This window comes from Vidua macroura, chromosome 12 (assembly GCF_024509145.1).
Source record: "Vidua macroura isolate BioBank_ID:100142 chromosome 12, ASM2450914v1, whole genome shotgun sequence".
NCBI lineage: Eukaryota > Metazoa > Chordata > Aves > Passeriformes > Viduidae > Vidua > Vidua macroura.
In genome coordinates this window covers 19,808,141-19,822,898 of record NC_071582.1, presented here as the reverse complement: position 1 = coordinate 19,822,898, position 14,758 = coordinate 19,808,141, and the positions used below count along the sequence as shown (strand labels likewise).

General features: G+C 46.1%; 1 protein-coding gene across 1 annotated transcript in view; it reads left to right on the top strand.

Annotated features, from left to right (window-relative positions):
* IGDCC3 (immunoglobulin superfamily DCC subclass member 3) overlaps positions 1-14,758 on the top strand; it is a 101,145-nt gene that overhangs the window by 58,614 nt on the left and 27,773 nt on the right. The window contains exons 4-6 of the mRNA XM_053988392.1: positions 1,365-1,495; positions 5,974-6,111; positions 13,006-13,164. Coding sequence (XP_053844367.1) covers positions 1,365-1,495; positions 5,974-6,111; positions 13,006-13,164 — 428 coding nt within the window. The remainder of the gene's footprint in view (positions 1-1,364; positions 1,496-5,973; positions 6,112-13,005; positions 13,165-14,758) is intronic.

The window sequence follows — 14,758 nt, the reverse complement described above, 5'->3', positions numbered from 1 at the left end:
TTCTCCAAGGCTGGGGAACTCCAGGGCTGAGGAACCCCAGAGCTGAGTAAGCCAAGACTTTTCTCCAACCCAGAAAGGTCCAAACTGTGCTTGCTCCTGCTGCTTCTCTTCTGGGGAAGGGAGTTTGCCCAAGCCCTGGAGGATGTAGCCTAGGAACAGTTTCCCTACATTCATGTCATGATTTTGAAGAGATTTGGCTTTTTGTAGGAGTAAAGTTATTGGGGAAGTTTTTTATTGTCAGCTCAGTAGATTAATCTCTGACACCAGAGCCTGGGTGATGAGAGTTGCTTCTCTAACTGAATTGGATTTCTGCATTAATCACGCTTGGTGCATTTCTGCGAATAAAGTGTATATAAATTTGTATGCTGAGTCTTGCACTTGGAGGCTTTGAAGGCAGAATAATAGCGTTGGAATTGAATCTTCTAATGCTGTGGGCAGATTGTTAACAAAAATGAAGGCTTCTTGTAGTATAATTCATCCAAAACAATGGGCATTTTAAAGTCCCAGAGAGATTGCAATCAACTTCGGGCCGTGTAGAACTGATTGCTGTCATGCTGCCACCGACACGGAGCCGCACGTTTGGAACCGGTGCAGGGAGCAGGTTATAGGCACTTAACCATATGCTGATATGGGGAAAGATATTCCTCATCTTCCGGACGGAAATGGATTATTAACTCATCACAGTGTAATGACTTACTATCAGCCAATTTAAACAAGTGGTTGCCAAGCAACCTGTAATGTATGTGTACATATATGTGTGTATGCACGCATGATTTAAATGTGCCTGTGTTTTAAAGATGTAAAATATTTATTGATGTTTACATTTGCCCACTCAATATTTATTTTAAACATACCTTTTCACGCATCTGAGGTTTTAAGGTCATACGGATTTGAGTCCTGCACCTGGAGTGGGGAGCATGGAGCACAGGTTTCTAATGCCTGTCCATGGTCACTGTGCTTCAGCTGATGAGTGATAATTCCCACATCATGATACTCTAGTGTCAGCTGTCTTCACATGCAAATGCACTGCCAGAGCATTTCCACAGGTTAAATAGGAAGCCTCTTTTTTGTAGCCTTCCAACAAAAATCACCATTTCTCAAGGATGCATCAGGAGATAAATTACTTTCTTTTACCTCTCCGTGTAAAAGAAGACCAGAGGCTCAAATATCCAAAAAAAAAAAAGTAAGAACTGGTGCAGAAGCAGGTGTGGGCTCAGCCTAAAGAGGTGTTGACATCTTGGTGGTATTGGCACCTCTGCACTGGGATGCAGGGAGCCAGCCTGCCTCACCTGGATGTATGTGCAGCCTGCTGTCACGTCGTGTCCTGCTTTGCAAGCTTTTGATTCTATTTTCTGTTCCCACAGGTACACTCTGCTTCCCAAGGGGGTTCTCCAGATAACGGGGCTGAGGGCAGAAGACAGTGGGATATTTCACTGCGTTGCCACCAACATTGCTAATGTGAAGTTCAGCCGGGAGGCCCGACTCACCGTGTCAGGTTAGTGCCAGCTACGCTGCACTGGTCCTGGCTGCCTTCCTGTCTTCCTCTGGACCAGGACAGTTTAAGAGAGCTTCAGGCTAACACACTGAGAGGCATTCCTCTGTCCAGCCATAACACCTTCCTTGTTCTGGATTGTTAGTTGTTAAGATCCCCTCCGGTGTGGGACATCCCAGATTCCCTGTGGAAATGGAGTTTGCATCTTTGGAGATAACAGGCAAGGGAAGTCTCCCCCCAGGGATGGTTGAGTGGGTGTTTCTGAGTTCTTTCTTACATGCAGCCAAAGGTCTTCCCCCTGAGCTGTGATGCTCCTGTCCATCATATACACGTAATTGCTGGTACCCAGGAGCTGGAGGCTTTCCAGCATACATCTCACAGCTTCCCATCACCCTCCAAAACACTGCCTGGCCAATGGTTCTGGAGCAGAGACTTAACACCTGTACCAAGTGTCATATTAGCCTCTGCTGACTGTAAAAAAGCAGCACGTGTGAAATGGGGTGAAGCTGAGGGAAGAGTGATGCTGTGTATATCAACTCTGATGGGGAAAGAAAGCAGGTTAACTGGTTCTGAAAGACCTGGGAGCTTTGGGTGCCTGTTACTTATCTGTTTGCTTGATCTATGCAAACAGTGGCCACATAGAGGGAATAAAGAGCAATAAATTATGGATGTGGTGAAGTTCTTTGTGTCAGTTTACTGGCCTGAGTTATTATTTCTCACAGGGCAGGAAGCTCTAGTTGTTCTCATCTGACCATCCCTCATTGCAGATAGATATTTTCCAGGTTTCCTGTCCATGAAACATTTGTGATTTTTTTTCTCCTTAAAACAGTTGGATGATGAATATGGACACTGTGTGTAAGTGTTTGTTGAAGGGTTTGGACCATGCTTCAGTGCCTGCACTGCTGTAACTGGACATTTGCATGGAAAACTCATTGCAGTGGGTTAAACCTCCATGGAAAAGGTTTATGCTCTGTGGTGTTTGCTAAGAACACAGAAATATCTGTTAGATCAGGACAGCAGATATGTGTTAGCATGTGAACCCGGGGCTTTGGCACAGCAGCAGAGGCTGTGGTGAGCCACAGAGGTGCACGGGGCATTACTTTGCTGGTGTGGGTGTTGTGTCAGTAAATACGGAGCTAACATGAGTTCTGCTGTGCACATGGCATTAGGCGTGATGGGGTAAGCAGAATTCTTGAAAATCTTTTGTATCACCTCCCTCTTGTGTCGCAGTGAAGGGAATGGTCTCTCTGCTCTTCATGATGGCAGGAGGGCTCCCACTTTTCCCTGCCAGGCAGCAGCTTCAGCCATAGCTTCGCCAGCAGAGAAGCACCAGGTCTGCCTACCTGAGGTTTCCAATCCAAGCCCTGGCTTGGGAGGAAGGAGGGAGAGGGTGAGAATGGGCTCTGGAAGCCTGTGCCCTGCAGGGCACTGCCACAGCCCGGCAGGAGAGGAGGAGGAGGGTGGCTGCCCGTGGGGAGTGAAGGAGCCTGCTTGCAGCACTCTCCCTCCTCTGCCTGGCGGCAGTGAGCAGCACAGAGATGTTTTCCAGTCGTGCTGATTGATTATTTTCAAGTGCCTGCTCAGCGGAGCTGCTCCCGAGGGGGCTGCCTGCCTCTCTGCACTGACACCTTTCCAATGCGAGCTGCGGCTCTCTCTGCTGCTGTCCTTTTGATCAAGATCTGGCAGGCGACGCTCCTATCCCTGCTGGAGTGCCTGTCACTGCTGGCAGTGCTGGGGACCTCCCCATCCTCACTGTGACTGCTGCTGAGTCCCTGGGGACCACGGGCATCATTAGAGCCTTTTCCCCTTTCAAAATAAATCCCTGCGCTGCCCTGAACCCTGTTGAGCTCCAACAGCACTCGCCTGCCACGAGTCCCTCATTTTATCACTCCTTCCTTCCTGACCCTGCATCAAAGAGCTGGTCTGATTGAAGAAGGAAACTTCCTCCTTGATGCTGGGACATGGTTGTTCCCTTCTGTGCAGTGCTGGCATGTGACTGCTGTGTCCCAGTCCCTGCTGGCCCTGGAGCTGTCACTGCTGTGGGTGGTGGACTCAGCAGCAAAGCTATGGGGCCCTTCAATGGCCTTTGCAGAAGGTGAGCAGTGGTGGAAATGCCACTTCCAGAGTTGGACAGCATTTGCCCAAACTCAGGGAGCTGAATCCACACTCAAAAACCTGAATATCTAAGCCTCAGAGTAGAAATCAAAGAATGTGATATTTAAATATTTTATTGTCAAAGTAGTGTGTTTCATAAATTCTGCTTTGAGCTTGGCTCCCATTTGATGATATTCTTGGGTGACCTTGGACAATTCATTTCATTTCTCCATGTTTTGAAATATTGAAATCGCTATATAATACGCTGATAATACCGTATTATTCTAAGCGTGAACATTTAGTATTGTGATTCAGAACAATAAATCTACATGGGTTTTAAAGGCACTCTGAGGTACTGAGGGGAAGGTATTGTTTTTCAGATCTCTTGGGGTTAACCAGCCGGTCATATGAATTTATTGTGCATTCTGGTTCTCATCAAAAAATCTGCATTTTATGGCTTGCAGTGAAATGCATTTAGTGAGAAAGTCAGCTCTTAAGTCACACTGACACGGTGATTTTTCTTGGATTTTGCCCATTTACACACAAGCTCTGAGTTGCTTTATCACTCCCTGCTTAGCCCCCATAGGAACAATTATCAACGAGCTGCTCTGATCTGTGCTTGCCCTTGGACCACTGTGGAATCCCCCGCTATGCCCTGATTCCAGCCCCTGAGCTGCTGTGAAAGGGTAACACTCAAAAGTGCAGGAAGAAATTGTTTTTCTTGGAGAAAAGCCCCTGTAGATAGATTTTGGTGGATCACTTCCCTGTAACGAACCTTTTGAACATTGGGAAGTCCGTGTAGGGAGTCAGTGTGGGTTGATCCCTATGGCAAAGCCCAGCCAGGGCTGTGCTCCCCAGCCCTCCCTGTGCCCCACTCCTGCTGGGGGCAGATGACCAGCCCATGAATTTCTCTTTGCAGGTGTACAGAGCTTTTTTTGCCAGCAGCTGTAAGATTGATGGAATTCCTTAAACACTGCTTTGACCTCAGCATTTCTGGAGTATAACCCAGCTCTCATCAGAGACGGGAGGAAGACTGATTTTCAGTGTTCCTGTTTACTGATGGAGAACTGAGAATATCTCTTGGGTTTCCTCCTCTCCTGCTTCCAGTAAATGGGACTAAAGGCTGCAGGGACTTTTGGCTCAGGGATAAGGCACTTTTTAGGGACTCAGGAGATGTGGGTTCAGCTGTGGTATACATAACACAGGATGATGTTTTTGTCCCATGCTGTTGTTCTGTCTAGTGAAATGTGTTTTCTTTTGCCTTTTTTGTGCCTGTCTGGTGTCCAGGGTCCTTGTGCCAGGATTTTGTTCTATTATGGGTCTGTACATCCATCTTGCATGATGGGTTTTATTCTTGGTTGCTGCCACTTGGTGCTACTATAGTGCAAATAAAGGATTAGTGATTTTATTATGAGCAGCCAATATGTCACAGTTGTATCAGTGCAATGGGATGCATCCTCTCCCTGCAGGAAAATGGTAGGAAAAAGTGGGGTGCAGTCATCAGAGGAGTTTGCTCCCAGAAAGCTCCTCAGCAGGAGTCAGAGACTGTTACTCCATCACTTGTCCCATCACTTGTCTCCATCACATCCAAGACCTTGTCCCAGGACAGGTCTTTGGAGCAAGTGACACCAGCAGCAAGAGAGGATGCTCACAGAGACAGCCATTGTGGTCTGTATGGATTACTTTGTGGCTTGAAATGCTGAAAGATAAAGCAACTCTCTCATTTATTTGCATTCCTGCTGTCTTTCATGTTGTGTTTTCCTTATATACCACGCACATCTACTCTTTGCTGTTCACAGTGCAGTTCCTTCTTTATGCTGCTGATACCCAGGTGTTAACAGGGCTGTTTGTGTCTGGATCATTGCTTCAGGGGTTTTCCCCAGGAATAATCAATGCACACTTAAAACACGTTCAGTGTGACTGTCACACAAACACTGTGCTCCTTTTGTTTCATGTACATCTCAGATTTATTGAGGGTTACACCAGCCACATAATTTAGAATCCTGGAATGGTTTGGGTTGGAAGGACCCTTAAAGATCATCTCATTCCACCCCCTGCCGTGGATAGGGACACCTTCCACTAGAGCAGGTTGCTCTGAGTCCTGTCCAGCCTGGCCTTGATCACTTCCAGGGATGGAATTCACAACTTCTCTGGGCAACCTGTGCCAGGGCCTCACCACTCTAACACGGAAGAATCTCTTCCAAATACCTAACCTAAATTTCTCCTCTTCCAGTTTGAACTCATTACTGCTTCTCCTGTCACTACAGCTCCCGATGAAAGAGGATATGTACTTAGAAGAGATATATTTAGAGATGCCTGAAGTCCTTGATGTTCCCTTTAAACAAGAGGGAATCAGAAGCATTCTGATGATGGTGCTGTCATTGCAGGCTCCCACTCCACTGTGTACAAGGACCCCATGATTCTTGTGGGCCCGGAGAACCTGACGCTGACCGTGCACCAGACAGCAGTGCTGGAGTGCATCGCCACCGGCAACCCCCGGCCCATCGTCTCCTGGAGCCGCCTCGGTAAGCCCTAGGGGTCACTGGGATTTCCTCCTCCTCCTCCTCTCCATAGCCATCATATAGGAAATGGGTAGGTGCCACTGACTGTTTTATACAACAACTGATTCACCCTCTCCCTTCCCACAGAAGGTAATTGTAGGCTTGAAGTGCTTTTTATCCTCATGTCTACACTTTGTTTTTTCTCTCTGCCAAGATTCTGTTTTCAGCTGTTAAAGAAGTGGGTTGGTTAAACCTGTAGATGTTTCATGAAAGGTGATAATTTTATCTTTTCTCAAGTGACAGCATCTTCTGCTGCTGCATCAAAAACATCACCACTGTTGGCCTAGAGAAGCAAAATCATATACAAACACATCTTTCACATAAAAACAGACTTGAAAGAAATTCGCTGCCTGTTCAGGGAGTTTTAAAACAATTTTAAGGGGGAGAGAGTGTTTAAAGTGTGTCTGAAGCCCTGAAAAAACAAATGCTTGCTGCTGGGGTCCGTGATACGTTTTTAAATCAGCATGGAAACCAGAGACAGTGTCTGATGGCATCATGCAAGCGAGGAAGAGCAAAGGGCTGTCTTTCTCTAAGGTTTATTTTAGGTTCTAACTTTATGATGATAGCTTAGAAACTGTTTTGCTCAGAGCAACACTTCCATTGCCCTACAGAAACCTGTGCTGAGTGAAGAGCTGATGAATTTTTTTTTTATCTCCCAGAGCTTGTAACTCTGCCTGTATGCATGGTGGGGTTGGGTTCAGTTGGGATTTCCGGAGATCTTGTGGTCCTCAGGGTCACATCAGTTTTGGGATGCTCATATCCCAGTGTCTTCCAAGGTGGCTGTGAAGCAATAACAGGGATAATTCTGTCTCATGGTGCTGTGCTGGATGTGGGACTCCATCCCCATGGCTCTCCAAGGGTCAGGGTCAGCTCATGGGCAGGGTGACTTCCTCCTCCAGAGCTGCCTGCCAGGGAATGAGGACTTGTATCCAATATCAGTTGCACATTTTTTCTGTGTTTTCCCTCCTTGCATCCTCTAGTGGCTTGTAAAATCAGCCTTTGTATGCCACTAACTGGTATTTTTGCCTCCAGAGCCGTAACCATCAGATTGATGCTGTTTTAAAAATTCCCCAGATACTCTGTATCACTGGTTTGGTTCTCTTAGACACAAGACAGCTCTATGTTAGTGCTCAACTATAATAAACTACTTTATAATTGCCTTAATTATAAGTGCTTATTACCTTCTTCAAAACACTTGTCTCTATAGAGCAGTGCAATAATGAAGATGTAATAGCACCCTGTAATGTTTGTCTGGATGGTCTGAGCTCAGCATTGCCTTCCACCAAAAATAAATACCCTCTCCATGCTACTTTGCAGCACAGTGGCAGAATCAGAGCTACTGAATGGGAAACAGATCTTGTTATTTTCCCTTCCCTTCAGCAGGAATGTTTCCTGTCCAAAGCATCACAAGGTCTTGTTTAAGATGACAGTGATCCTGACAGCGACGCGGTGCACGGGCTCTCTGATGACTTGGAGGGTTTGTCATCTCTTTGTAGCCATTTCGGAAGCACTTTCATGTCTCCTTGTCTGTGTGATCATGTGGAAGGAGAGGAGTTTGTGCTGGACAGGGAGGTCCTCAGAGTATCTGTCATCTCTGGCTTCCTCCATGTGAAGGTCTTCTTCCTGAAGTTCCTCCTACAGATAACTCACTTAACTTAGGGAAAAAAAAAACACTTTTAATCCATTTGCAGAAATAAAAAAAATCCACAGCCACAAAGTCTTAGAGAGATGCAGGTGATTTAGCAATAGGAATGGCTTAATTTAAGCAAAAAAAGTCAATTCTGTGTGAGCATCTTTCTTGCCTTGTAGAAGTAAGGAAGAGCTGTGGCATTGCTGTTGTGCTGGGACTTTGCACAGGGCACGTTGCCTTTTTGGAAACTCTCTCTGAGCCCCTTTGCTCACAGTTTTGACATTGTAGCGTTTCTTCTGTCAAAAAGGAGCAAAAGAACAATTTTGCTTTCACAGCTTTCTGGTACAGGGGAAAGCAATCCATAAACACCATTTGCACTTCTTGCTTTGGCTTTGCTAAAACCTGGCCGGTTTTCAGTGGGAAAAGCAGCTAGCTATATTTTGCTTGAAGAAAATCATTCAAATTCTGGGCCAGTTTTTGAGTGTCACACAATCAATTTTGAATTTAATTTCTTTGGGAATATGTTGTAGCCCCTGACCACAAACAGAATTCCTGTGTCTCGCCATGCATGAAATGTCAACATTCATTAGAGAGCAGGCTCTGAGAGAGATGTAAAATCATTAAGGGTTTGTTCAGGGAAGATAGGGCTTTTCCTTTCAGAGCTACGCACTTCAGGCTTGGACCTGTATGTGTGCACAAATGAATATCCTGGGCACTTACTGCAAAGCCTTTTGAATGAACGACGATTTTAATGTATCCTTACCCTTTAACTGACAGGCCACTGAGCTGGCCTCCATAAAAGGTACCAAAGCAGAATAATAAACTATTTAGAGAGATACAGAAAAGTGAGGCGAGAAAGAAAGGACAGTGATTATCTGATAGTGTTATACAGAAGTTGTCAGAAAGGGCCGCACAATGGGAAGGAAATTACTAAAGAGGGAGCCATTCAAGAAGTAAACTATACAACAATTGTAGGAGCCAATTAATTGGTAACTTATTGGACACAGAAGCTTGCAATAGATGGCTGACTGGTTGACAGGAGCACCGTTCCTGTAAGTGTTTAGAAATAATAGAGTAAATTTCACCACTTCACATACTGAATAGTCAACTGTTGCAATGTACTCTAAATATGCTAATCCACAGTGCCCAGTGTCCTCAGGAGCAGGAGACCCATGTGTCTAAAAAGTGGAAGGCTACTATGACACAATACAAAGAATTCACAAAAGACCTAAATGATCAACATTAGAAAGTTGTTACTTTCTTTCTACTTGCTACTTATAAAAGAAAGGCGTTCGTGTTGTTGCATATTCATATCGCCTGGCACGTTTTAAGGGGCTCTGTAATTGGTGCTGGTGTGCCAATCACTCAGTTAGCAGGCGGAGAACAGGCTCCAGAAAGCATCACACACACCTTGGAAAAATAAATAATGTGGCTCCCAAACTGCAGGCGTCCTTCATCCAGACTTCACCCCCACGGGGAACCTGGAAGTACCTAAAGGGGCCTAAAGGAAGGCTGGAGGGGGACTTTTTGCACTGGTGTGCAGTGACAGGACAAGGTGGGAATGGCTTTAAGCTGAAAGAGGGTAGATTTAGATTGGGTGTTAGGAAGAAATTCTTCCCTGTGAGGGTGGGGAGGCCCTGGTACAGGTTCCCCAGAGAAGCTGTGACTGCCCCATCTCTGGAAGTGTTCAAGGCCAGGTTGGATGGGGCTTGGAGCAACCTGGGATACTGGAATGTGTCTCTGCCCATGGAAGGGGGATTGGAATGAGATGATCTTTATGGTCCCTTCCAAACCAAACCATCCCACGATTCAGTGAAGTCTCTACTTGTCTATAGCCAGAGCATCTTTTGGGAGCATCTCCCATTTGGAGAATGGTCTCCTTTATTAATTAGAGGTCACTCTGCTCTTCACAAGAGCTGAACCTCCCTCTTTTGTCCTCATCAACTGAAGGATCGAAAGAGAGAATCTGTCAGGCATTTCCCTCCAGACTGGCTTTTTTTCAGTGCTCAAATTTTTCAGCCCTCAAAATTCAGCCCTCTGCTTTTGACTTCTTTAAAAGAAGTAGAAGGTCATGTTAAATGAGGTTTCAAGCCTGCCTGGGCTTCAGTTTCAGGAATTGAGCAAGTGTTGGGTTTTGCAGTCTTTCAGATCTCCTCCATGAAGAGATGACTTTGTGGTGGCAGGTGATGCCAGGAAGGTGGATTTGCAGGGTTTGGATTGCCTGATCCAAACCATTCTTCAGGTCTCCGTATAAATAAAATAGGGTTAAAATAAATAGCAACCTTTGCAAAGCAGGTGTGAGACATCAGTCCCTCAGCACAGTGGTTCTGCAAAGTGCTGAGCTTTCAGGATGCAAGGAATTTCTTGTGTAAACACTCTGTATTATTTATATGTGTTGTCAGTGTTGCTAAGTTGGACGATATATTAGCTGAAGACCTTCTAGCTGACTGCAGGATGGCTCAGGCTGAGTGAGGCACAGTAGAGTGAGAAGGATGGAGCAGACTGGGAAAGTAGAGATGTTTCTGTAGAAGCTCTTTTCAGTGCTTTTGGAAAGGGAGGAGTTGAGTGAGAGGTGTCTGAGATGATCAGGCACAGTGATCTTTTTGGGCTGCTAGAGGTGGCCACACTGACCCAAATGGCAGATCCACCAAGGCTTCTGAGCTTGGAGGGCTTTGTTCTCCAGGGAAATGAAAGATGGGTGGACAGGAGATGTTTCCTCAGACCACCAGACTTCTAATAGCTGGAGTTAGAGAGATAATTGAGGGCATATTGATGCCGGTATTTGGACTGAGGGGGGAGCACCTGCTGCAGGCTGAGTCTTTGCATGCTTAAATGATGGAGCACGTTATAAATAATACAGTAAAACTGCTGACATTCAAGTCACATTTCCGTGGTATTTCTCAAGGCAGTGATGTGATGAAGGATCCAGGTATGACCACTTCGTGTCTTTCACTGATCCCATCCCTCCCTCAAGAGAGAGATTTGATTTTTACACCTATTGTAATACAGACTTCTGAAAGGTCTAATTAAAAAGATGAAATCAAGTTCAATTTGGATTTAATTCAGACCTCTTTACACTTCAGTTCAAATTCTGTTTTGAAGGAATGGTTCTTTGTTATTGCTCATTAAATGTGGGACAGGTCATGTTTTACTGTCCTTTTTATGACTGAGCCATTTACTACAGTGGTGGCTTGGCCAGCAGTGTGATCCTTTAATGACATTGTTTTTCTCTCTCTAAAAGACCCGAGCATTCTTCTTTGCGATGCAAATAATGAAGAAGTCTGGCATTTCCTGTCTAATGAAGCAATGAAACCTTTAAGCTTCAAAATTTCCTGAGAAACAATGTATGCAGAGCATAGCAGGAGATAGGTTTAGAAAGTGCTTTTGTAGCTCTCAGCCCATGCTTTGCCCATGTTTCCTAGCAGGATGCTGCCTGAAATCTGAAATGGGATCCTTCACTCCTATGGTTGTATTGGGTTTGCATGACAAGGTTTTGGTAGTGTGGGGGCTACAGGGATGGCTTTAGTGAGGAGTTGCTGGGAGCTTCCTCATATCCAATGGAGCCAATTCCACCCAGCTTCAAGATGGGCCCACCACTGCCCAAGGCCAAGCCCATCAGCAGTGGTGGTAGCACCTCTGGGATAACAAATTTAAGAAGGGAAAAAAGTTAGTGCACAAGAGGAAACTGCAACTGGAGAGAGGAGTGAGAACATGTGAGAGGAACAGCCCTGCAGACCCCAAGGTCAGTGCAGAAGGAGGGGCAGGAGCTGCTCCCAGCACCAGAGCAGAGATTCCTCTGCAGGCTGAGGTGCAGCCTGTGGTGGGGCAGCTGTGCTTCTGCAGCCCATGGAGTTCCACAGGTAAGCAGAGATCCATCTGCAGTCCATGGAGAAGGAGTTTTCCCAATCTGTTCCAGAATCTGTTGGTTATGAATGACCCAAATTCTCTAAAATTTATTATTATGCAAACCATGATATTAAATCCAAGGCATGTAATTGCAGGGTAACTTTTAGCTAGCCCTGCATGCTGTCTGTTTTGGAGTGTAAGTTCATGGCAAGATTATGGCACACTTTGGAGCACAAGACCAGGCTCTTCTACTGTAGTGGAGCACATGAGTATGGAAGTCTCATGGGGAGGTCAGGTGGGGACATCACCAGGGCTGGTTCTTGCTTCTCTGGTTTCTGTAGATTCTTTAAATTCCTCCATGAGCAAACTTGAGAGAACTGAATTCCTGATTCCTGTCTGATGAAAGTATGCTCCCTTTAACTGTTCCTCTAGTAAAACTCCTCCCCTGCCTTGCCCCTCTGCTCAGACACCCTGACATGTCCTAGGCCTGATTTAGAGCTGCCTTTGTCAGACAGTGTCTTAAAACACAAATCAATGAAACAATAGAAAGCAATAGCCTGATACTAATGAAACACATTGTAATTAGAGCTGTTAGGGAATTTTCCAGAGAAAACACAATAAAAGTGAATTCCCTGATACTGAACTATTTCACATGCCTCATATCCAGCACTCAGGGTGGGGGCAACCCTTTTCAGTTGCCCTTCCAAGCCAGAGTAAATGAGATCTAACCACCAGCTGAGAAACCAGCTCCTCAGGCTTGAGCTAGTGTGTGTTCAAGGGCTAAGGAATTACAAATTCAGGGTTCTCTTATTTTCAGAAGCCACAAAAATTCATCAAGGGTTATCAGGTAAAGTGGTGTAACTTCTGGGTCAGGTAATCTGCAGGTCATAAATTGCTTGTGGTTAGGAAAGTGCATTAGGGAGGCAGTGCAGTAGCTGGACTTCTTCCTGAAGCCTCTCTGCTGGAAATAGGCTACTGAGCTGATTGCATCTCTGCACGTTCTAATGCAAGAACCCAGGCAATGGCTCAGAGCACCTGATTTAGCTTGGTTTAACCACTCTGTTGAACTGTGTTCTGGGTGCTTCATCTCAATCTGAACACAAGGTTGAAAGTTTTCACTTTTCCTGTGGTGCTACTTTGGGTTTTTAAGCAGCAACAAAGAGGGATTTTGGGCAAACATGTAAATAAGGATCTGGTTTCTGCAGAAGGCAGTTCTGATAAGAGCATCAGCTAAATGCCACTGACTTTACTTGGCAAATGGCAGTAACAGAACATGGCACCACTCCATAAGTACTTAGACTGGATCTCACTGAGGGCTGTGCCTTGGAGAGCCTTGCCCAAAGGTCCAGCATGTGACTCTTGTCCTTCTCCCCTTCTTTCAGACGGCCGCCCGATTGGTGTGGAGGGGATCCAGGTGCTGGGCACAGGAAACCTCATGATCTCGGACCTCACAGTGCAGCATTCCGGCATCTACGTGTGCGCCGCCAACAAACCCGGCACGCGCGTGCGCCGCACCGCACAGGGCAGCCTCGTCGTGCAAGGTGAGCCCCTGGGACCCTGAGGGTGGTACCAGACAATGCATTTCCTTTCTAGACATGTGGTTTCCCAAGTGGCCGTGTGTCTGTGTCCCACGCAGGTGAGTCACAACCAGGTGTGGTTCAACTGAGGCATCAGCTGTATGGCCTACAGTGATTTCTCACCCCATCACGGGCATTTGTCTTAGCAGACACTGATTGTTACTTGTTACCATACTTGTGCATCTCAGCAGAAAGCCTGAATTAATCAGCTAAATTTGTCTCATGGTCCTTAGTGATACAAGGACATGGTCACTGTTCTCATACTGGACACCTCTGAATTATAGATATGACTCCTGCAGTGATATGCAGCAGTGGATACCACTCACAGAGTATTGCTTTTCAACTGAAATGGCACACCACTAAGTCTAAAACCATTTCCAAAAAGCCTGTGAGGCTGTTTCATGTAGCAGTTGGCACTATGTCTGAGCCAGTTGCCAGGACCTAGTGAAGCACCCTTTGGGGGCTGTGCCTATGGGATACAGGTTGCTCCTCTTCCTGCAGCAACTGTTCTGAAATGCTACTTGTAAGGGGCAGTTCAGCTCAAAATAGAGATCAGCACTAAGGAAAGCATACAAATCCCTTCCACATGCTCAGTGCGACCAGTGTCCATGGTGAGGGGAGCCAGGCAAGCATTTGAGAAGGCAAACCCAGCTGGCAGTGTGCTCTGAATGGCAGCAATCCGCCCCTGATTACGGGCACTCACCTCCTCTTCAAGCTAGTCCACTTAAAGCATCTCATGCTCTCATCAGTTCACTCATTAACTATTGACTGATGATATCCTGAATCTAAAATTACACACCTCCTGCCGGAGCTGCTAATTGAACCTTTCTGCTACTGATGGGGAAAGTGCCCTGCTCCAGCCCTGATGTCACCCGACAGATCGTGGGAGCCATGGAGGAGCAAGGTAGGAAGGGTGTAGAAAGAGCTGCCTGTGCCTCCTGAGCCCCAGGTGCTGATCAGACAATGAGACAAGGTGAAAGCTCATTGTTTCTATTGCTCTTGGATTTCTGGGTGAGCAGTGCAATGAGGGGACCTCCCAGGTGGCGCATCTATGAATCCCCTTATTAACAAACATCAACCCCAGCATTAAGAGCAACCTCTCTGTACTGATACAAACCCTTCAGAGCTGCTGCAGGACAGCTCTGCACGTGGTGCATGTAGGAGAGGTTTCCTAAGTCCAAATGCCAAGCTGATGTCCAGGAGGCAGGGAGGCAGATCCAAAACAAATAACTTGGAAAATCCATGAAGTTTTAAAAATTCAGCTGTTGAATATGGTTGACTCATACTGTTAGCAACTGAATGAGAGGGTGAAAGGTAGCACAACTTCTCATTGCTACAGATAGCAGTTTTTAGTCTTTTTGGAGATTTGAACATCAGCTCTTGAGCAACTGGTCTAGTGCTGGAGTTCAGCTGATGTAGAATTACTGTGGATTTTCTTCTGACAAGCCAAGCCAAGAATTTGTCCCTAAAATGTCACTCACAGGCCCGTTGGAGCCCAGTCTTTCTATGGAAGCAGGATGCTCCTGCATTCAGCATCAGCAGAGAAGCTGGCAGTGGT